This window comes from Fundulus heteroclitus, chromosome 12 (genome assembly GCF_011125445.2).
Source record: "Fundulus heteroclitus isolate FHET01 chromosome 12, MU-UCD_Fhet_4.1, whole genome shotgun sequence".
NCBI lineage: Eukaryota > Metazoa > Chordata > Actinopteri > Cyprinodontiformes > Fundulidae > Fundulus > Fundulus heteroclitus.
The window spans coordinates 3,487,259-3,510,916 of NC_046372.1; the positions used below are offsets into that span (position 1 = coordinate 3,487,259).

At 44.0% G+C, this 23,658-nt stretch overlaps 1 protein-coding gene across 8 annotated transcripts in view; it reads right to left on the reverse strand.

Annotated features, from left to right (window-relative positions):
- The window catches only part of LOC105926900 (membrane-associated phosphatidylinositol transfer protein 2), a 71,357-nt gene that overhangs the window by 4,560 nt on the left and 43,139 nt on the right, over positions 1–23,658 (reverse strand). Inside the window, exons 8-26 of one of the 8 annotated variants that reach the window (XM_036143735.1) lie at positions 19,729–19,833; positions 19,583–19,644; positions 19,249–19,320; positions 18,425–18,669; positions 18,040–18,229; positions 15,838–15,957; positions 15,513–15,727; positions 12,697–12,872; positions 12,368–12,538; positions 10,420–10,572; positions 7,428–7,589; positions 5,069–5,359; positions 4,415–4,563; positions 4,178–4,294; positions 1,610–1,726; positions 1,379–1,527; positions 1,078–1,227; positions 807–987; positions 519–647 (exon numbers count right to left, since the gene is read on the reverse strand). In XM_036143735.1, coding sequence (XP_035999628.1) covers positions 519–647; positions 807–987; positions 1,078–1,227; positions 1,379–1,527; positions 1,610–1,726; positions 4,178–4,294; positions 4,415–4,563; positions 5,069–5,359; positions 7,428–7,589; positions 10,420–10,572; positions 12,368–12,538; positions 12,697–12,872; positions 15,513–15,727; positions 15,838–15,957; positions 18,040–18,229; positions 18,425–18,669; positions 19,249–19,320; positions 19,583–19,644; positions 19,729–19,833 — 2,954 coding nt within the window. Of the gene's footprint in view, positions 1–518; positions 648–806; positions 988–1,077; positions 1,228–1,378; positions 1,528–1,609; positions 1,727–4,177; positions 4,295–4,414; positions 4,564–5,068; positions 5,360–7,427; positions 7,593–10,419; positions 10,573–12,367; positions 12,539–12,696; positions 12,873–15,512; positions 15,728–15,837; positions 15,958–18,039; positions 18,230–18,424; positions 18,670–19,248; positions 19,321–19,582; positions 19,645–19,728; positions 19,834–23,658 lie in introns of all 8 variants that reach the window. The other 7 variants (XM_036143734.1, XM_036143736.1, XM_036143739.1 and 4 more) reach the window with 7 other exon arrangements.

The window sequence follows — 23,658 nt, forward strand, 5'->3', positions numbered from 1 at the left end:
GCGCCCGTAACATTCAGGATGTTATGGTTAGACAGAGTCAGCTTTTTTGGACGTGGATAAGACAAACGAACGTCTAATAAGGATTTACAGACGCAGGAAACAACAACAGACACTGAGGTTCATCACACTGCTAAGCAGAATCATCTCTGGAAACCGTGTGGCATGGTAAGGAAGCTAGTATTATTATGAATGTCTGAAATTTGTCTGAATGGAGTGTGAATCGGGACGTGCAGCCAGAGTACAGTCAGCTGACTGTCAGGGGATGACGCGGTCTGCTCATGCGCTCTTTATCAGATAACCAGGATTAAAAAAACATCAGGCCGAGACCTGCTCAGGAACTGGTCTGCAGTTAGCGCGGTCCGGTTATGTTTATCGCGGTCCGGTTCAGTCTGCTGACCGTTTACACACAAGAGTTATCTCGGTTAGCGAGCTCGGACTGGTCTCGGCTCGGTTAAAAAAGTGTAGTGTAAACGGGCCTAAAGAGGAGCCGGCTTTAAGAGCCGCGGACGGAGCGCTACCTGGCACTGGTTCTGCATCTTCTTCGAGGGTCTGCCGACGATGTAGATTTGAGAAGGAGAAAGGCCGATGGAGGTGTAGACGGAGATGTCTTTGGTCGAGCCGTATCCAGCGGAGATCTTCATGTTCGACTGGAATCAGAGACACAAGAGAGATGATTTTTATTTGAACCATGTATCCTTTTCCTTTCACTCTGCAGCTGTACACGACTTGGTGTTGGTCCATCGTAAAAAAAAATCCCTACCAAACACACAGTCGTGGTAAAGTGTTAAAATTGCCCCCAGACTAACCTCTGTCAGGGTTTTGAGGAAGTTGGCCTTGTGTCTGAGTGGGTCATGGACCAGTCCGTCACAGAAGGAGACGATGCCGTGTGGGAAGTTGTGCTGTGACAGCCAGGCCACCACCCGCTGCTTCTGCATGTCGGGACGTCCCGTCACGTAGATGATCAGATACCCTAAATCCTGCCAGTGCCTGCCATGAGGCGGAGCAGCACAGCAAACAAAGCCACGTTTGTATTTATCTAAGTAAAGCCTCGGAGCTAAAAGAAGTTGAACAGGATACCTGACGACGTCCACAGCTCCTGCCCTCACTTTGGGATCGCTGCCCATGATCGACACGCTGGCAGCGAACGAGCCGTCGATGCTGAACACCACGAACTCGGTGCCACGCGGGACGACGGTCAGGTAGCTGTCTGCGAACGTGTGGTCGCCCCTGGGGAGGCGACAAATCAGAGAATGGAGATCAGAACACGGTGCAGCATGGCGTCTGCAGCTTTTAGTCTTGGCAAAGACTTCGGCAGAGAAAGCTACAATAAATCACAACACGGCGGCAGGCTGGCACTTAAAGGAGACGGTAAGGTTACCTGACAACCATTTTTACAGGGTAGACTCCGACGCCTAGACGCTTGTTCTCCGCGATGGTAAACGACACGCGGCCGCTGCTTTGAGTGGTCTGTGTGCCGAAGTACACCCACTCTCCCGATGGAGGCTGGGTCATGATGTGAAGGTCCACCTGGGAAAGAATGAGAAAGAAACGTGAGCTTTGAGCTCAAACGGGTTTCTGACTGCAGGTCCTCCTGTGTCGCCACGGTTACCTTCTCCCCCGCCAGAGTCACCATGTCCAGAGGGCCGTACAGGAAGCGACCTGTGATGACCTGCGGGCCTCCTTCGGTGAACACCGAGTCGTTGACACGATGGTTGGCCGTCACATTCTGTTGGCAAAAACAAGTTACAGGGGGGTTGGTTTAAATTAAAAAAAATAAAAAATAAAAAAACATGCGTTCTGGATGATCAGGGTTAGTTTTCTAACACTCAGGGCCCGATCTTCACAGTGTCCAAATAAGGAGCGATAAAATTGTGTGAGGGAGAAAATAAGGCTACGTTGACACTGCAGCTTGAAGTGACCAAATTCTGATTTTTTTCCCCCATATGCGACCTGGATACGATCTTTTTATGACAGTTTTAACAACGCAGATTGGATTTTTTCAAATGCGACCCAGGTCACTTGGATATGTGGTCCTGAATCCGATACGTATCTGATCTTTTAAAATGCGACCTGTGTCTGTACGGCCGGGTCGCATTTATCCGACCTGTACGTCACCGATACTCGACAAACGTCACTATTCTGCGTCCTGCTATGCAGAAGCGGGAAGAAAAACGACACCCATAGCGGACTACAATGAGGGGAGCAGTCAATGGAGGGAAAGCTCCAGTTAGAAAATAAATTAATGACCGCAAAATGCGTGCCAGCATTATAATCCATGTTTACTTCCACAAACACTGAGGACGCTTGCTGCATGTGACGTCATTGCATCCTTGAGTGCGCATGCGGGACACTTAGGTTGAACGCGTTCAGTTCACACAGGAGATCACATACAAGTCGCGTATATTTGGAAATGTGAACAGACACGCAAAAAAATCCGATTTCACAAAAAAATCGGAAATTGAGCATTAAGACCTGCAGTGTGAACGTAGCACTGCAGGTCCACAACACTGTGCGTGTTGTGGAGTCTGGGGGTGGGAGGACCCTCAAAGATTGCGTTCACAACGGACAAGACGTCCAAAACCATTTCGGTCTGCCCCGTTTAAAAGATAAAGTGCGTGTGCCGCTGCCGTAAAGGAGAGATGAAGTTCTAAGCAACGTTTCCGTTTCTGAATACAAGCCGGCGCATAATCTCTCCAGACACCCAGGAGACACCAAACGCTTCCTTAGCGAATGGAGAACTTCTATTTATTTAAGATAATATTAATTACCGTTATAAAAAAGGAGTTCTCCCAAGAACTGTTCGTCTACATAACCACAAAACAGAAGACAAAACTTCAAGACTCCCTCCCTTTGGGTGGTGGAGGGAATGATGATAATTATTATTATTTTTTTTATAATCATCATAGATCTGTCCAGGATGGCCCCTGCCTCTCACATTGACCGCTGGAGAGAGGCCCCTGCAACCCCGCACGGAGAATCAGGCATCGGGTATAGATAACGGATGGATAAGATACAGAGTGCATAAAGGAACACTGAGGGAGGGAGAGAAAAATCCTTCATGCCAAAAGTTGCAGATGCATCCATGACTAACACCAATTGTTATTTCTGACGGTCCCAATATCTTCACATGCACACAGACTCTCTATCCTTCCTCTGTCATTGTACCAATGCCTTCTTTCTGGCCACACAGGCTGCAGGCATTTCTGCGCACCAGTTTGCACCTGTCCTTCAAACAGTACGAAATATAGACGTAGAATCAGTTCCAGGTTTGATAAATCCTGTAGGTGCGGCCATAGATTGCTACGGTGTGGTTGTCAGCACACAATCTGCATATTCATGCAGGGACAGAAAAACAAAACGCCGTTCCGCTCATTTTACACGCGCAAGCCGCTGCTATGAAGATCAGCTTTGTTACTTTGCATGTGTTTTAATGGGAGAAAACCTTTTGAATATCAGGTCCTCTGTGTTTTGCGTTCAGGCCAAAAACTTTAATTTTGGTCTCTTAGCGGTCCAGAGCACCTTCTTCCACAGGTTTGCCATGTTCCTAACATTTGGCAAACTGCAAAAATGGAGATTTCTGATTGGCTGTCCTCCGTTTTTTGAAGCAGGTAACAGCTGAGCCTGTCTAATTCTCACACTTGGGCTGCGAATCTCTGCAGCTCCTCCAGAGTCGCCAAGTCAAGTCCGTTTAGGTGGACGCCCGTGTATACAGAGATCCAATTACACACAGTTGCGCTCCATTTCTAAATCACGTGAATCCTTATTTTATCTGTTGGTACCAGAGGAAAAGAGTTTTAAAAAAAGTGAAAAACAAAACAACTGGACTTGTTTTCAGTAGTGAAGACGTTTCACTTCCTCTCCAGGAACCTTTCTCAATTCAAAAAGTCTGGAGTAATGTGGAGTACCAAGCTTTATACTACTGCCCAACAAAGACCTTGTAATGGCTTAGATAACATGCAAATTCAACTGAAACAGGTCCACCCCTTAGTAATGGGTGGTCGTTAAAGCCATTAAGCCAGCAGATTGGACCGAAATGGGTCCACTCCTCTGTAATAAGGAGTTGTTAGGGTTGTTATTGGCTTGGGTTAAAGGAGCGATGTTTTGATCACTCGTATGAGGATGAGAATTGAGGTGATGATTGGCTGAAACCGGCCTCTCTTCTCGATCTCACACCCACCCTGATCTTGACGTGGGTCCTCTTCCGGTTCCACTTTTCCCGCGGTGTAGAGGGAGTAAACTCAGACACTTCTTTCCCATCCAGCTCCAGAATGCTCGAGTTTTCATGCCTCATGACCTAAAAGCAGAGATTCAACCAGTTAGTTCATCCCATGCATCTCTCTCAAAGAAAAAAAAAAGGAACAAAAAAGCAGGTTACAGTTTAACAAGAGAAAAGAAGAATGTTAGGGCCACTCACCTGCCTGAGGAGGAAAGACACAACATCTGTGGATTCCCAGTAGGATGCGTGAAAGAGGTGCGGCAAAGCCACCGTTGGAAAGGCGGTCAGAGCATCGGGGCAGTACAGAGCAAAGTCCAGACGCTTTGTGCCCCACCAACGAGCTGCAACTGCAAAGGGGAACCAGGTGAACATGGGTGCAGGTACGCGAGACGAAGCTTTAGGAGAAGGCGATGGCGTACAAAAAGTGGAACACCCTTGAAACCCAAGAAACAAAAAGCGAAAACAACCTTCTAGAAAAAAAAACAACAACAACTTAAAAAGAGCCGCTTCCCTTCTCCAGCTGCAGGTGAGAAAGAAAGATGTTTATGATTATTGCAGTCAGAGAAGTCATGCTCTGCGTCACACGGAAAGAGGCGGTTAGAAGGGACGAGTGATTTCACCACCGGCTACGTTTATAGGGTTAGTGGGGGTCACAACAGAGAGGGGGGTGGGGGGGGGGGTGCAATTAAAGATCCAGACAATGTTCCCACCAAGAGAAAGTGATTGTGCTTGAGTCCTTGAGAAGGCCATTTGGAAAGAATCCCAGGGGGAGGAGGAAAAAAAAGACTTTCTGCAGGAGCAGCACGGAGCAGAGCATACTGGCTGCGACTTAGCCAGCTTCTGGAAAAATACCTTGATCGACTTCCGCTTGGGAGTCCAGCAGGACCAGCTCATTTATAGCATAGGCCAGGATGGGCGACTCCATGGTCTCGTCCTGGGAGGTGGGACTTAGACACTCGCTTGAGTCTAGCTCAGCGTCCGGGTTGGGACACACGTCTCCGTCAGGAGGTCCTGCGGCCGGGTTGGCTTTGGCTTTTTTGCAGGATTTGGGAGGATTTTTCAGGAAGAATATGTTTTGGGATGTAAGGGCAAGTTGGGACAACAGACTGAGTTTACTGGATTGGTTAAGCTGGTCTGATTTGGCTACACAGAGGAGGAGGAGGGGGGAGGAGGAGAACAAAACAGAAAACCATGTGATAAAATAGATGCAGATATACAACAGAAAAACAGTTTAATGAGAAGATGCATATATTTGAAACTGTCCCCTGTTAATAGAATAGCTGGCTTCTAAGCAGAAAGACGGTTATTAGTAAAGGCTCAAGTGTCACGGCAGGGCGATGCCGTTGAAGATCCGATGCTGTAGAGGTTACATTTCTGTTGGATATTGTTCGAAATGTCTTTCTAACCCACCATAGGTTGTGTTGTGAGATAATAAATGTTTAAAAAGTAAAAAGTAAAAAAGATTAACAGGTAAGTGGGGACTTTGGTTTACAATCATACAAAGAGAAAACAGATTATCTGAGCAAACAGGCGGTAGGAGGTGGAAATGGCTCAGGGAGGGAGACTGGTGTCCACATGCACTGAAACATTAGATAAATGCAGTACTTGGTCATTGCATTTACATTTAGACAGTGGATAAAAGTAAGACAGACAGTGAAAAGTGGCGCTAAGCTCGCTCTTCTGCAGGACTCTCATCTTCCTGGCACTTTGACTGTCAGAGAAAATCGTAGGGGAGGTGGGGGGCGGTCTGAATGAGCTGCTAATGAGACGGGTCTGACGAAGCAGAAACAGGAGCAGGATTTGTCTTCAGAGCGCCTTTAACAAAAAAAAAATAATAATAATTTATACCTCTTCAAACTTTTCAACATTTTGTCTCAGAAGAAAATGTCACTGAGGTTCTGCTGGGATTTCATGCGACAGCTAAACATAGCAGAGCGTTGTGAGGAGTCAGATTGGAGGGAAAGCATCGGTGAACATCAACTTTATTGCCACGGGTTCTTGATTGGACTTGGGTCTAGACTTTGACTGGGCGGTTCTAACACACCAACGTGTTTTTCATCTAAGCCCCTTCATCGTCGCTCTGGCTGTGTTTCTGCTTATTGTCCTGCTGGAAGGCGAACCTCTGGCCTTTAACAGGTTCTCTTCCAGGATTACCTGCTCATCAATCATCAATTACATCAATCGGGAGTAACCTCGACTTTTCTGTATTTGAATCCCAACGTCCCACCAAGCTTTGTGAGCTTCAGGATCTCAGGCGTTAAAATTATACAGAAAATAGGGCCACTGAGGACAGTGACAGTATAAAAATGATTTGCATGCATTGCATTTAAGATAAAATGACCAAATATCGCAATCAATCCTTCACAAGTGCAAACAAACGTAAAATTGCAACGTCGACATGTTTTCCCACCGGAGCTACGAATATCTGCAGCTCCTGCAGCGTTACCACGGATCTCTTGGTTGCTTCTCAGCTTAATGCTCTGCTTGTCCAGCATCACTGTCTGCGTAGGCTTGCAGTTTTTTCAGAGGATGGACTGCTCAGTGATCTGTGAGACTTTTGAAGGTTGGCATATCGTTTTATCGCCTATGTTCGCTCAAACTTTGCCCTTCGCCCATCTGCTGTGTCCCTCGTTCTCCATGAAGCCGTTTGTTCACCAACGTTCTCCGACAAACCTCTGGTGCCTTCACAGTAACAGCTGGATTCATGCTGAGATTAATTTACAAGCAGGCGAACTTTTCTCACTACTGTAGGCATGTGGTAGCACTGGTTTTTATCAGGGGGAGCGGAGTAAAAGGGGCTAATCACTAATGCACACCACACTTCTCCCATCCTTCTATTCCCAATTGTGCTTTGCTTTGTTTCTGTCACATAAAATACGAATAAAGCATCAACATTTCGGGGAGTTTAGCAAAAATGATCAAAACCGCGAAGACCTTGAAGAGGTATAAATACTTTTTGCGAGGAGCTGCATCGGACTGACTAGATCGCTCCAGATGGAGTGTAGGGTGTGTGTGGAGTCAGAGTACCGGGGGTGGAGCCAGAGAGGATGCAGGAAAGTTGGAAAGAGAAACTAGGTGTACAGAAATAGAGGAAAGCTGGCCTGAGAGCGAGAAAGGGTGGGGAAACTAACTAGAGTCGTGTTTGTGTGAGTGGAAAGAGGGAGAGATGGAGAGAAAGAGAGAGACACTGGTCGATGTTCAGAACACTTACTGTTGGCTATGCTGGTGGCAGTGAAACTGTCTGCCATTCCTGAGACCTGGCTGGCAATGCTGATCTCACTGGCCCTCCGCTGGCCCCGGGAGAGGGGGCCCATTATGGGGGATGAGGGGTACGAACTGTCCATGAAGACACCACCATGAGACTGAACAACATCTGCTATTAAGCCCAAACAAGGAGATCCCATTAGACAGAGACAAGGGTAAGGTGGGCAACTCACAGTGATGGGGTGAGAGGGGGGGGGGGGGGGGGTGAAATGTGAGGCACCACGACTTCAGGTGGAAAAGTGAACCTGCATGCTGGCCGGGGTCAGATCTCTTTCAGCTCACTGACACATGGCTACACAGACAATAAATACGTTTGCTTATATCTAATACAATTAATTGCAGGGTATATACACGTTTGTCTGCTAGATTCGATAAAATTAGACCATCCTTATTCAAAAAAAATATTAAAATGTAGAGACTGAGCTTCATGTTGAGCAAACAAAGCAGCACAAGCAGCACGATGAGCATGTTAGAAAGGACCGTCCTGAAAGTTGTTCGATAATACATAGTACCCCGTTGTCCACATCAAGAAAGCCAAAATCATAGAAATGATACAGAATTCGCTTTAACAACACAAACACACACGACAGCAGCGCAACACACACCACAACAGATGCTCTCTAGATTCATCTGCATGAGTATTTCCAGGACTCTTTGCATTTATTTACTGGGATTCCTGTTTAAAACGGAAGAGAACCTCACTTCAGGCAAGCGACATAATCATAATCATAATCATGAAGGTACCATCCTTGTCATAGATATCATATGAATGGAGAGCTTTTAAATACGCATTTGAACTGGGTGCACAGGTTTGCATCTATTGCGGATTTTCTCTAAACGCCAACTAGTGTTTAGGGATTTATCGCTTAGCAGGGAGACTGCAGGGTCCCTGTAGCCATAAATAGGTTTCTGGCTGGGTGTTTGACACACTTGTCACAAACGGTAGAAACGGATCGGCTGCGGCCACAAAACAGCTTTTAAGCAAAGTCGACACATTTTCAAAGGGATGAACGTCGAGGCCGTTCGGGAAGCTTACTGCCAGCCTGCTTTATCCATCCCAAAAGCAGTTCTGATGTGTGTTTGGGATCCTTGTGTCCTGGTTTCAGTCATCTAGCTGCTGATTATCTGGATGAGCTAAAGGAAACAGAGGAAGCCCTCCGTCATTAATCCATCCCCACTCTGCGAGGCACTAACAGCCCCTCACGGTGAGTCGGTCACACCACCAGTGGGGGTTATGCATCCCTCAACATGCCGCTCCCTCCGCCATGCTTGACAGCAAGTTAGTGTGAGACTTCAGGCTGCATCAAATGCAACCAAAGAAGGTTGGATTTTTAACAGCATTTAAATGCGGAAGAGGAAAAACAACAGGGAGAAACGTTTTGCAGAGCCAGTATATTGGTGCTTTTGTGGGTAGAACGCACAGAGAGCATGAAGGCTGAGTGAGTTAAGTCCTCCTCCACCTCCGCCGCCTCCACTCACTCTGCCTGCAGCTGCTGCGTCGTCATTTCACATCAAACTCTTCAGAGTTGTTGACCCGTTACCAGCTTGTCAGTGTTTGAGCAAGTGGCATGTAGTTGAGGGACCGTCTATATCAAAGTTTTGTTTGCGACTAAATGTTGCGGCAGTGCACCTTACCTAAGAAATGAGGTAAACCAGAGAAACCGGTTAGTCTGGAGCGCTGCCAACGGTTGACTTCTTCTCTCTTCCTCTACGGCGACATTCAGTATGATTACTTGTCTGGTCTTGACTCGGTCTCAGGTTTGGTGTTCTTGACTGCAACAATGAGCTGTCGCTTATTTTTCTGTTCTGACCATAGACCTTTCTCCAAAAGGTATTTGGCTTCTCCATGTGGTCAGCAGCAAATACCAGTGGAGTTTGAAGGTGTCCATTTTGAAGCAGGGGCTTCATCCTTTAAACTCATTTTAATGTGGAACTTACGCCACTAGGAATAAGGCCACTGGTGATTGAGCATCTCGTGGTTTATGAAAGTTTGCACCTTGATGGATCCTTCAAACCGATTTCCTTACCTACGAGGGTGACGGTCTGGATCAGGTGGTTGAAACTTGGACAATTTCTCAATAGGACAACGATGCCAAACTGGCTTAGGAAAGTAAGGCAAAAAAAAACTTCCTGGATGGCTCTGGTCTCAGTCCTACTGAAAAAAAATGATGGACGACGCTTCAAAGCTGAGTTGGTACCATGAAAGAACCGAACAGAATAGAAAGACCTATTGGGATTAGCTGGGAGCGGTGATGGTTGTAAAGTCTTACAGCTGCTGGGAGGAAGAACCTACTATATATATATATATATATATATATATATATATATATATATATATATATATATATATATATATATATATATATATATATATATATATATATATGTACAGGAGCCTGTCACTAAAAGAGCTCTCCAGCTCTGCAACAGAGAAATCAACCAATGTAAATGAGCTTTACCAATTCAGATATGAGGAGCAGGTTTGGGTGTGTGCATTTCTTGAAGCTTAATTAATGTATACTTTTGAAGCTGTAAGATTACAGATGATCCATATTAGAGTCAAACCTGTGCACCAGAGAGTTGTTTTCAAAACTCTCTGAAGACGTTGCATGCTCATCCCACTTTGGATAAATAACTATTCAAAATGACCATATGTAAATTTCTCACCCCGCTCTGCAGGAAGTTGTTCAAAAGAAACACTGAACAATGAGCGGAAAACGTGCGTAGCTGCATCGTTCAGCCGTTACAGGAGTTATGTTTCTCACTCTTGGAACGACAGCGATGGAAATACTCAGACAAAATATAAAAGCAGATGCAAAAGCAATCCAAACATCTAAGCACGCCAACAGCACGACGGGGATGGAAAAAAGAAACGGAGCACAAATGCAGGGGAGTGAATGAATGGAGGAGGATGGAGGTGAACGGGAGATGCTACACACACTCAAAGGTGGTGGGTGTGGCTTTCAGGGAGGTCTCCTGCCAGTTTAGCACGGGAACAGGGATGCAGGTCTCACTGATGGTCTCCTGACAGCGAAAGGACAGGGGGGGCCCGCTATCAAGTAGCAGCTGAGCGTTGCTCTGGACTGTCTCCACTACAGAGGGAGGTGCAGGAGTGGGAGTGGGGGTGGGGGGGAAGGGGGAGGGCAGAGGTCAGGGGTGGTTTTAGAGGGCCGGGTGTGCGGATATGGGAACAGGAGACCGAGAGAGGAGGAAGGAAAGAAGACAGGGAGGACACAAAAACATATGAGGCAAGAACAACTGGACATAAAACAAGAAAGAGACAAGCCCACAGTGGAGCTCACTTCTGGACTGCAGCGCTTTCCCACCATGAACGGCCATTTCAACCGGTTCAAAGACTAATCAAGCACAAGACGCTCAAATATTCTGCTGATAATCATTGATAGATAGAAGATACCAAGTTATCTTGCAGCTCATTTTCACCCAGAGCATCCAATTTTCTTATGTTACAGCCTCATTCCAAAAAGTGTTTAAATATCTCAAATCCTACACACAGGATCTCATAATTGCCAAACGCTTGTTTGGAAATAATATGAACATTAAGTATTTACTTGTCCACAACACTCATGGCATCCTGCCTCCACTCCCTGAGATATTTTTTACAATTTGACTGGAGTAAATTCTGCTTGGCCGGACATGCTTTGGCAGGAAAAACACTTCTCCGTGTAAGACGTCAGAAATGACGGTGCTCATCGGAGCAGAAACTAATGTAGTCAAATGTCTGTAGAGCTCTGAGACCAGGTTGTGTGTGCTGTATTGATGCACAAACCCGAGGAAGGATGCAAAAATATATTTGGAAACGGAAGAGGTCACATGTGAGCGCGACTCATCAGCTGGCTAACACTGTCCCTACTGTGAAGTAAGGTGGCGGCACCAATATTCAGGGGGACAGCTTTTTTATGTGCCGGCTAGCCTGCATAGTGGTCAAAAAGCTAGCAGCCAAATATAGAAAAAGAAAACATTTCCAGAGGGCTCTTGACCTCGTCTTCCAGCACGATGATGACCCAAGGAATCACAGCCAAGATAACAAAGGATTGTCTACTGGAGCTCTAAGTCCAGGTTCACCCAGAACCTGGACTGATATCTAGTGGAACATATCTGTGGGGAAAATAATAAACAATCTGCGCACACCGTGCATCTAACCTGACTGAGTTAAAGAGGATCTGCAGAGAAATGTGGGCAAAAATACCCACAATCAGCTTCGTCAAGCTGGTCGACACGAGAAGGCTTGGGGAAAAGCTGCTAGTAAAGATATCCAAGCAAAGAATTAGATGCACATGTCAGTATTTTTAAATTAATCTGCAAAACCTTTAAACAGAATCCCCCCACCATGATTATTTTAATACATTTTGGAATAAGGCTGTAAGACAGAAAAGGTGGAACACCTGAGAACACCCTGTATATGTTTCATGGTTTAGACAATTTAATCTTCAATCCAAGTCTGGGAGAAAAGAAATCCTGCTTTCAGCCTTTAGTTTTCCTGCCTGCGTCGTTAAGCCTAAACATCTGCAGCCCAATAATTCTATAAACAGAGGCTCTAAGGGTTAAATTGGATAAATCGGATGTTCCAAACAGAAACCAAAAACAGGACTATGGCCACATTTAGATGAATAACCTGCTTCACAGAAGACAAACCGTAGAAAAATGAATTATTTTTCTCTGAGACAGTGTCTAGTCTGTGAGTGAAGTCATGGTGTTGCCACTAAGACAGGACAGCTGCTTGCATTCAGTACGCGAGGAGCCTCCTTTAAAAAAGGACAAATTAACGCAGGTTTACTGCATCTGTGCTCGCGAATGCTCCAGAAAAACCCGTTCGTTCTGAATTTTTACAGCTTTTGCCGCCACGCGTTACTCTACCAGGGAACTTACCCAGCAAGGCGGAGTTTCCGTCTCCAAGGGGGAAGCGTTGGTAGCGGGGGACGCTGAAGGGAGGGAGGAGGTGAAACTTCCGCTCCAACAGAGGCTCCAGGCGGGAGGCGGAGGGATCAGCTGGATGGAACAAGTTATAGACCTGCTGACAGGCCGGCCTCAGCTGGGCCACTAGAGGGGGAAATGCAACCAAAGACATGGGAGAAGAGAGCAGAGGAACCAGATTAAAAAATAAAAATAACAAGCTGCTTCTTTAATATTACGTTTTTTTTTTTTAAAACATTTTACACGTTTATAACCAATGCCTTCCTCTGTCTGTAGACGCTCACCGTCCAGCATGGGGATTACAGTCTTCCTCAGGGCCAGCACCAAGCCCAGGGGAGACCCAAAGAGGAAGAAGTCCGACACCTCGAAGTCAAACTTCCCCAGGGAGGCGCCGTCCAGCATGGTGCTGCTGCTCGACCTGCGGGACACCGCGTCACTCCGCAGGACGCTGGAGTGCAAGCTGGGAAGAAACCACGGCCGTTACTTTGGACCGCATCGATAAGTCCGGATTTTTTATTCACATTTCATCATAATACAGACACAAACCTCAATGTGTTTATAAGGATCTTATCTTTATATTAATACTCGGTACTTTTCTACCAGAACTTGTTTTAGAGCTGGGAGGGACCTTCTGAAGCACGGAGTCAGGGGGAACCCATAGGGAGCAAGTTCAGACCACCAGAAAACATTTGTGGAGTAAAACCTCTGTGAATGTGGCGGTAAGGACACGTTAAACCTCTAAACAGCTTAAGACATTATTAAAAGAAATGTCATAAAAACAGATAAGGTACAACAACTACTGATGTCTACAGAAAAATCGATGGTAATAAAATCAGGTCATCGGGTAAAGGGTTCTTTCAATATTAACATTATTCATATTGTTGAAATTGTTATAGAATGTATCATATTTATTATGTATAGTTTCCATAGATGTATATGAAAAGTTTGGTGATCATTTTTCGTATTATTATATATTACATTAACAGATTTATCTTTAACCCATATTCAAACGGAGTGGGTTGAAGTGAAGTTTTTCCCATCCCATCTTAATATACTTGAGAGCCCTATGCTGTCCTAGCGTACAAATACAGTATACTTTATATCACATACATTTTAAATAAATAATAATAATAATAATACATCCCTGCATTCTGTTGTAATCAGACATTGTTAACGCTCATTTCTTCAAATAAAATTTTTATTAAATTTATTTATGCATTCATTTATATATAACAGATCCACATGAAGTGAAAGCAATTTTTTTTTTTTACAAATATAAATCTGAAAAGGGTGAAGCCCATTTGCAAATGCCTCCATTGCTCTGATACCCCTGAAAAAACACAGCAGCATGGCCAACTTCCATTAGAAGTCACCTAAGGAGTAAATAAAGTCCAACTGTGTGTAATTTAATCTATGTAAACTCGTCTTTTTAATTAAAAATAAAAAATCTGAAAAGCGCTGTGTCTATTTGCATTTAGCTCCTTTACTCCGACAACTGTATGTAAAATCCAGTGCAACAAAAAAAAATCCCCCGGACGGTAAAGAGTGTCCACCTGTGTGTAGTTCAGCCTCTCTATAAACCAGCTGTTCTTTGAAGGCCTCAGAAGTTTGTCAGAGAACATTAGGGCGCAAACAGCATCATGGAGACCAGGGAGCACAGCAGAGAGGTCAGAGATAAAGTTGTGGTGAAGTTTTATAGCAGGGGATCAGCTTATCAAACAACACCCCAGACTTTAAAAATCTTCTCTTGTTCAGTCCGATATCTGAAATTGGAAACTACAGAGACGCGGCGTCCACCTAAACTGACAGGCCAGGTAAGGGCGCCATGGTTCAAGAGAAGCAGCCACAGCAACTCTGCAGCGGTGAGAAGCTCGGCTGGTCGACAGGAAAAGACACAAATCTGACATCTATGTGCCAAGAAGAAAGCCGTTGTTATTAGAAAGCCTGACAGAACCTGTTTGCAGTTTGCTACAAGCCAAGTAGGGGAGAGCGCGAACACGTGGAAGGAGATGCTTTGGTCGGAGAAAACTTCTGTGCAAAAATGCTGTGAGTGTTGGAAAAAACAAAAACACTGAGGATTTCCCTGAATACATCATCCTCGCTGTGAAGCGTGGTGGCAGCAGCATCGTGCTGAGGAGCAGGAACAAGGAAGCTGAGAGAGGCAGCATGATGCTTCAGGTCAACCTTCCAGCAGGAACGCAACAACAAACATACAAGCCAGAGCTCTAATGAAAGTGTATTTACGTGTTAGAATGGCCCAGTCAAAGTCCAGAGCTAAGTACAGTTGAGACTCTGCAGTAAAACCTAAAAATATATCTCTGATGATGATCTACATCTTTTCTGACTGAGTGGTAGAGACGTGCAAAGCATAATAGGGATTTTGTGTCGGCCTGTTGCATAAAATCCAAATAAAAATAAATTGAAGTCTGTGGTTGTAAGTAGTGTTGCACCGATACCAGTATCGGATGGGGCCCCGATCCAGGACTAAAATGGTTGTATCGGTATCGGCGAGTACCACCAAATAGGCACCGATACCATTTTGATGTTTGTATGTCACTAGAACACAGCCTTCTCTCTCCCGACTAGTATTATACATGTTATATAAGTTCATGAAAGTTGCACTATTTTGGCATTTGAGAGCCAAAACTCAGGGTTTAAATGAGATTATTAAATTATTAATGTAAGTTTACTGTCTTACTGTTGCACTTCTATTATACATATTATAATTTCACGAATGTTTCACGAATGTTGCACTATTTTGGCCTTTGAGAGCCAAACGTTTATTCAACTATTGTCACCCATTCCAGGTAGGCAATAAAAAGTTCTACTACCCTAAGTAGTATGCAGTTCTTCATATATACACACACATCAATTTAAAACAGATGGTATCGGTATCGGTCAATACTGCACAGCCAGGTATCGAGTATCGTATTGGGGCCAAAAAATGGCATCGGGGCAACACTAGCTGTAAGGTGAAGAATTGCACAAACATTCAATGGGTGTGAATAGTTTTGCAAGGCGCAGCCGTGCCACAGCATATACTGTGAGGACAGCGTTAGATACGAGTTGAAATCAGGCCAGCGTTGCTGCCGTGCCTCACCTGGACAGGAAAGCTTGGTGCTGCTTAATTGTGTCCAGCTCGTAGGTGGAGGAGTCGCTTCTCTTGCGCGGCAGCTGCCTCTTGGCCTCGTCGCCTGAGCTGGCACGAGGAATGTCGATGTTACTGCGACTGAGGTGGCGGCTGCCCTCCAGCGTTGGAGATGACGATCCATGCCCGCTGTTGACGATGATGCCCGGGGAGAGAAGGTCCTGGTCCTTTATAAGCAAATTAAGAGGACATATTACAAAAGAAGTGATGAGGAATATGTCCAAAATGGAAAAGGTAATTAAAAAAATGTGGCCTTAGGATGCGAATGCGTCCTTACCTGCACGCTGATGACACTGCCCCTACGGCTGCTGTTCTGGCTTTCATTCACTGTGGGGGTGCTGTTGCAGAGAGCATCAAATCCCAATATTCCTCCCACACAGTCCCCAATGAGACAAACCTGCAGGGGTCAAATATCAGGAGGAAGGTTCAAATACAAATCATAAGGTGACAATAATATACAGCACCGTGCAATAGCCTGAAGTCCTTTTTCTTTTTAAAATCATTTATATGCAAGTAATCTGGTAAAGTGGTCTTGATCCATGTATATTAAATGTTAACGTTTTTCTTTGGTCTCTAGCTGTTTTGTCCGTAGTTTTTATTCCAGTATCTGACTAACTGAAGGATAATTAATCTCTTAAGTCTTACTTTGGGTCATTGGCAGATTTGCACAAAAGCAAGATTTCAACAAATGTGCAGTATTTTGTCAAACTAATATGTAGACATCACTAAAAGACAACCATGTTAACAGTTTATTAGCAAAAAAAATAAATAAAATTTACTTGGAGGTTTTTTCTTATAAAACCTTTTTAACGACTTTTGCTTCTTCTTTTAAAATCCTTTTGAACGCACACAAGAGGAAGTGATGTTCAGACACAGCGACAGGACTGAAGATATTTAAACAAGAAAGTCTGGTGAACTACTGATCAAGACAAAGAAACACGCACCAGACACTCAGGCTCTTTGGTAGAAAACACACCTTTTCACCAGACTTCATACACCTTGAACCTTTTCACAGCCGTGTCATAGCCACAAGTGGCTGGCTACTACTCTGTAACGTTATGTGACAGACCAGGATAAAATAATGGATAATAGTGAAGTGGAAGAAAAGATAAATGGTTTTCAATTTCTTTAGGCATAAAAAAAGATCAGTGAAAAGCTGCGTCACATTTTTATTCTGTCGCCGAAACCTAAATCCTTCAGAAGGCAGGAAACTGCCTTCAGAAGGCAGTTTTGTTTTTTACCAAGCTATGACCGTCTACTTAAACTGACTAGCTTGGCAAGGGCCGCAATAATCAGAGAGATTACCAATAGTAACTCTGGAGGAGCTGCAGAGATTCACAGCTCAGGTGGCAGGATTTATAAACAGGACAACTCTTACTCTTGTGGATCACAAACCTAACCTTTATGAAATAGTGTGAAGAGGAAAGCCACAGTTGATAGAAAGCATTAAGAAGTCTTGTCTCCAGTTTTCCACAAGCTATGCAAGGGACATGACAAACATGTGGATGCACGTACTCTGGTCAGATGAGATTGAGACCAAAAGGCCAGAATGAAAAACACTGGGAGAGGGAAAACCAACAGTGAACTTAGAGAGACCAGAGACTATCAGCTTAATATTAGATCAAAGCATATTCATGTGTTAGCATAACTGAGTCAACACCAAGACCCAAAATCCAATTGAGAGTCTGCAGGGGAAGTTTAAATTGCCATTCGGGGACTTACCAGTCAATCTGACAGAGGTTGATCCATTTAGCAAAGAAAAACAGGTACAGATGTATGGGGTAAGATAACTGTCAATACAAATGTATGCATAGTTCTCTGAATTTATAAATGTAAGCCAATACACGTGGACAAATTTAAGATTTGTATTTGTTCCTGGTTGTGGTGTTTTCTTCTTCTTTCTCTTCTTCTTGTTTAATGGTGGTTGGTGAAAAACATTAGGAGTGCATTGGTAAGGAGTGTAAAACAGCTTCATCAGAGGTTGTAGATTCGTAAATTTGTGATTTGTACTCTGCAACTTGTATTCTCACAGATAAAACATCTGATGTCACACGTATGTATGAGTTGACAACCAGGAACAAAGACAAATCTTAAATTTATCCACGTATATTGACTTACATTTACAAATTCAGACACCTACGCATACATTTATATTGACAGTTACCTTACCCCATACAGATGTCACTCTAGATGCGCAAAGCTAGTAGAGACAAACTTGCAGCTTTAATTGTGGCAAATATTTCGCTAAGGGAGACTGAATACAAACGCAGGTAAGGTTCAGATTTTGTAAATATTTATTTGTAAAGTTTTGTGCACCATGTAACCGTCTCCCTTTTCTATCACATCCTAATAAAACACAACAAAGTTTCTGCTTCTAATATGTCGAGAGTCCATGAACACTTTTACAAGGGACACAGACTACAAGGACCCCGTCTCTGATAAACTAACACCCCTGACATTGTTTTAAGCACCGACTGACCTGGCCAGAGAAGGCTGCTCCATCCAGAGACTTAATAAAGTCAGCGTACACCTGGTTGGCGCGAACAATGACGGTGGCCACGGCGTCCTGGTACTGTGGGGATGAGGTAGCCAGCAGAGGCAGAGCTGCGAGCGGGATGTGGTCCTGGCTGCTGGACAGACAGCCCTCATCATAGCTGTAAGGGCTCAGGCTGCAGCAGAACACAGCAATTAAGAAAATGAAAGAGGAGCTTAAGTAAATAAACCGAGGAAGAGGAGATGACATGAGCCAGGAGCTGCACTTTCATATTAAGGGGAAACAGCCGTCGCAGCCGATAAACACGAGTCAAAACACGCCGCCTGGAGTCTGCAGACATATAAATGTGCGCACGTGTTTTCCCTCTTACTTGGAGACCAGAGAGAAGGCCTCGGCGCAGATGGCGGGGCAGGGCACCAAGCGGATGGCGATGTGCCCCAGCGCAGCGGGGTAGTGGACGCGCATGACTGTGTCAAAAGCTGTGCTGATCGTGTTGACGTCGGCCTGCTTGCTGCTCTGGTCCCCTCCGCCCGTGTCCAGGATGTTGCCTCCGTGCAGCACCAGTATCAGCACGTGGATCTTGGACGGCTGCAGACACTGCTGAGACGAGCTCTCCTAGAGGAAGACAAGACGGCGATAAAGGCGATGCGTGGAGAATGTTCTGGATAGACGGTTTGGTTTGTTATCATGACCAAAAACCGGGGGGCTTTCCCCCTCGGAAGTAAAAAAAAAATGGGTCCCTCAGGTATTGCCAGGCTTTTCCAAACATGTACCACAAGGCAGACTTCTGTTCACAACCATAGAGGGACAGAGGACCATGATGAGGGGGGGGGGGGGTGGACAGAGCAGAGCCACCCTCCACCTGTATGACAACAATCATGCGTCCGGAGAATGTAACAATAAACTGCATGGAGGAAATGTGGAGTTTTGTCTGCCGTGTCCGATCCAAAACTTCACATTGTCAAAAGAACCACCATCGACGTACACTCAATGCCACAACTGCAAGTACAAGCGAGTTCGACAAAGGGTGGTGGGGGTCGAAGAGTACACACGGATCGGGGGGGTTTTGGGCAATGGCGAAGGAGAGGAGAAGAGGGGGGGAGGGGGTGGGGCAGTCGGTACTGGGTGGGGGTGGGCCTCCCTGTGGGGCTTGTTCTGCCCCCAAGTGCTATGGGGCCCAAAATGTTTACTTACTGACAGGTGCCTTGTTACCGTGATGGTGGGAATGGGAGAGCTATCGGCTTGGCCGCTAAGAGAGTCGCGCATCTGAACACAAGAGGACAGAAAGGCTCAGGGACAGACGGCCTTTCTCTTATCCTCCAAAGTGTAAAGTCTCATAAACCCAGCCGAGCTAAAGGTCATTGCATTTTTAGCCTTTATGCTATAAATGGAATGAACTTTAGCAGCAGATTTGGGTTTGTGGGGTGTATTTATTAATTTTGGCATTGTTATTTAGGAATACTCGACATGGGGAAGCATCAGAAGAAGCTGGTTGGGACTGATCTGCTCAGCATTTAGACGCACGTACCTCGTCCAGTCTGTCCTCGCTCTCCGTTCTTTCGTAGTCGACGCTCATTTCCTTAAAGTGCTCTGAAAGGACACATTTTTCACACGGTTAAGCCGCAGAAGAGTCACTGCCGGGTGTGAAGTTTCTGTCAGTGCCGTTCTTCCTACCGGGAGTTTCCTCCGTTTCCGCAGCGTCGATCTTGTCCATGAGGTCGTTGGAGTTCCACTTGGTGATTTCTTTGGGGAAAACCTCCTCGCCATCCGAGAGATCCTCTGAAGAACCACAACAGAAACAGAAAAATGAACCAGGATTAGACAATAAACAATGGGTCTTACAAGGGCTGCTGGATTTTTTTCCTAAACGGCCATTTCTCATTCAGTTTGGTTGATTCATGCACTCTCAGTCTGCTAAAGGGGAATTAGGTCATACGATAAATGATACCTCCCAAAGAATGTCCCTCAGGATTATATTGTTTGATTCATCATATCCCACAAGCGTCAACAGACAGGGACCAGAACTTAATCAATGGACATAGGGTGTAATCAAGAGTTTTCAGAAAATGACAAGCCAACAAATTAAATTCTGTCACATTTAGGCAGTTTTACGTCTCTTTCAGCAGTCGTTGGGATAACAATAAACGTGATAAAAAATACGAGTTAACTTTTTTTTGGTCTTACATTTAAAAATATGTTGCTAGAAAGAATATCCTGTAATATCTGTCACTGTAAACAGTTAGAGCTCCATAAGCACAAGTATTTCTGCAAAAATACAGCTAGCCCATTATAACATTGGCTCCTTATATATATATATATATATATATATATATATATATATATATATATATATATATATATATATATATATATATATATATATATATATATATATATATATATAACGTCGATGGGTGAAGCACCTGGGTATGAAACCGGTTAATTTAAGAATATAAAATGGAAGTAGGAAGGGATAGAATGGGGTTATGTACTGACCTCGTCAGGGTTTATAAATTTATCATCACCCCTCAAGTGCATGCCACTTTCTTGCAGAAGTTTGTCTACTCGATTTTGCTCATCATATTTAATAAAGCTACAGTGCAGTGAAAAGTACAAGACCCTATAAATATTAGTTTTACCCACTTTATTTGAAGCACCACTCACCGTGAGGGCCATGAAATGTATGTTGGGACAAGTATTGTCGAGTGTGAAGTAGTACAGTTGTAGTCTCTAATGTCAAGTCTAAACATCTCATTTAAAGAGGATATATACTCTTGTTGCGTCCAATAAAGGGTGATCCTTACAGACATAAACGAAGGTTGAAGATTTAAAATGGACACTGCTTTTAATCTCCTCCTCTTCCTGTCTTAGAAAGCTCACCTAGCTGTATCACAGCAAACTGAAACATAATGTAAGGAATCTATTCACAGCCAGAAAACCCACAAATGTTGGAAATCAACTGATAATCGTACTCATAACGAATTCCAACAAACAAGTCAAAAGTTCTAGAAAATATCCCAATTTAAACATGAGCAGAGAGGAAATTTGTTATTTTGATACTATTTTTATTTTTTACTAAAAAAACAGTCTGAGACATAGAGTGACACATTGATTTAGAAGATGCAAAACGTTTGTGATGTCATCATGTTTAAAAGCAAACAGTGGTTTTATTTCGCCACTTGGTTTGCAGTAAAACTGCAACATGTACATTAATACAGTAACTAGACATATTTTAAAGGATATCAAACAAAAATTAAGGCCCAGAATGTATGCTGTATTTAATTTATATTAGAAGCTCTTTAGCTTAACGTTTCCTTCATCATTCTACACGATAAACTTCACATTCCTCGTTGCTAAACCTCACTTTCTGCTGGACATTTGACAAAAAAAATCAAAAAACTTTATCTATACGGGGAACCTGAAACTAGGAATGTAAGCTTTACTGTATTTTACGGTTTTACAGGACTCCCCAGCCACGGGACTCTAGAGGAACTGGAAACCAGTTCTCTGGAGTGACGGATCAGGCCCTGGGCAAGCCGATAGACGAGAACAGCGCTTGCCTGACTGCATTGTGTCAAGCGTGACGTTTTGTACAGAGGACATCATGATATGGGTCTGTTTCCAAGGAACTAGGCTCGGCCCCTTCGTTCCAGTGAAAGGAACTCCCAGTGCCTCAGGATGACAAGACATCTTGGACTACTTCACGGCCCCGGCTTTGTGGGAAGCGTTTTGGGAATCTCCTTTGTGTTGGAACATGACTATACACTACTGCACAAAGCAGCAGTGCGTAGTCATGTCTATGTGGGATGTCACTTAAGTTCAGCGGGTGATGGCAAGGGGCCCAATATTATTCCTGAAATTGTTTAAAATCATGTCATTTTTCTAATGTATACTTTAAGTTGATCATGGCGTAAAGAAAGGTTTAATTGTGATCTATAACAAATATCACATGACACACAGACTCCTTCCTTCAAAACGGGAATGACTAAAGAGCATGTTATTCCTTTAAGTCAAACCATAAATGAGGAAGTGGCTACAAGAAAATATCCACTCGCCTAAACTTCCCCATGTGAACTGCTCTGTGTGTCAGAGCAGTAATTACAAAGTTGAAACCACCTGTTCCCGTATTCAGATTCTCAGAGAGCTCCTATCTTAGCCTGAAAATTCCTGCCTATGGGTTTTAGCTTCAGGGTGATTCAGAAAGCTGCCGAGAGCGACTGAGTAAGGAGAACAGACATTTCTATCTTAGTGAGGTGGACCCCATTGTTAGGTCAGACGGCGTCATTTAAGAGCTGTGATTGGTTGATACCAAAAACACACAAAAAACAAACAAATGTGCTCTTAGTAGTCAATTCAGAGAAATTAATCAATTAGATCAGATTAAAAATGTGATGATGAATAATGATGAAAGCAAAATTAAATGTGTCACACAGCATCAAGATGTCTGAATGTACCTTATTTACATCCTCATCATTATTTTTGATTTGTTTGTGATGTTTTACTCGCCATACTTCATCTATTTGATATCAATGCGCACTCACCTGTCAGCATTTTACTGGGATTGCCTGCTTGTATAAAGCGGTTGGATTTGGCATAGCGACCAACATAAAATGGAGAAAATAAAGGTGGAAAAAAAACCTGAACTGGACAGAGGAGCAGCGCCTCTGCCCGCACAGCTCTGGGAGGAGAGTAGAGGAGTGCTGAAAGGTAAATTGGTCCCTGGAACACGCCGCAAATACACGGACTTTGAAGCTCAGATCAATGCATCTGTTTCTCTGTGCGTCTTGGTGCTTGGAAAGTGAGAAGGCATCACACCAGCAAACTTCTAAATAACCATTTAGGCTACTGACATCATTATGTACGATACAGAAAATACTTTCTCACATTTTTTATCTTGTCTAAAGTGTATTTATGTAGATATTTCTCTGCAAGCTTTTCCAATGCTTCTAAAATGTTTATTAATCAGAGCATTTTCTGCAACTAATATAAATATTCCTCTGTACTATATTGTTTGTACATTTCTACAATTTCTATTCAAGATTATTCAATATTTTTCCTATTATTTATTTATTCTCAATAAATTTACGTTACTAGAGCCGCACCTTTAACCCACTGGGGCGCTGAAACTAATCAATTTCCCTCTATGGGGATTATAAAGTTTATATTATCTACATTTTAATAATTGTATGATTCTTAAAGAAGTTTATGTGCTCATTTCCTTCCCCGTTTAGGTGGTGGATCGGCCAATCAGCTCTCTGTTTCCACCATCTTCCCAGCTTAGGACACACATAGCCTCACTAAAAGTCCTCCTCACAACTCCTAATGTTTTTTACTTTAGGAGCTCTCTTAAGGCCTAGGGTGCTTTGTGAATAACTTTCATCTTACCGAGGTAAAACTCTAGGAAAATTCTTAGAATTCGGGGAATTTCTAAGATTCTTCTTAAAATGATGCACTAAGAGCTACTTCTAGTCTAAGGATTCACTGTGAATGTGGGCACTGGAAGTTTGCCAAACAAGGGAGGTGGAGGACCCACATATCACCAAGCAGGCTGGTAACAGAAGCAACATGTCCAGAGCTCGTTATTAGAGATCTGCAGCAGAAAGT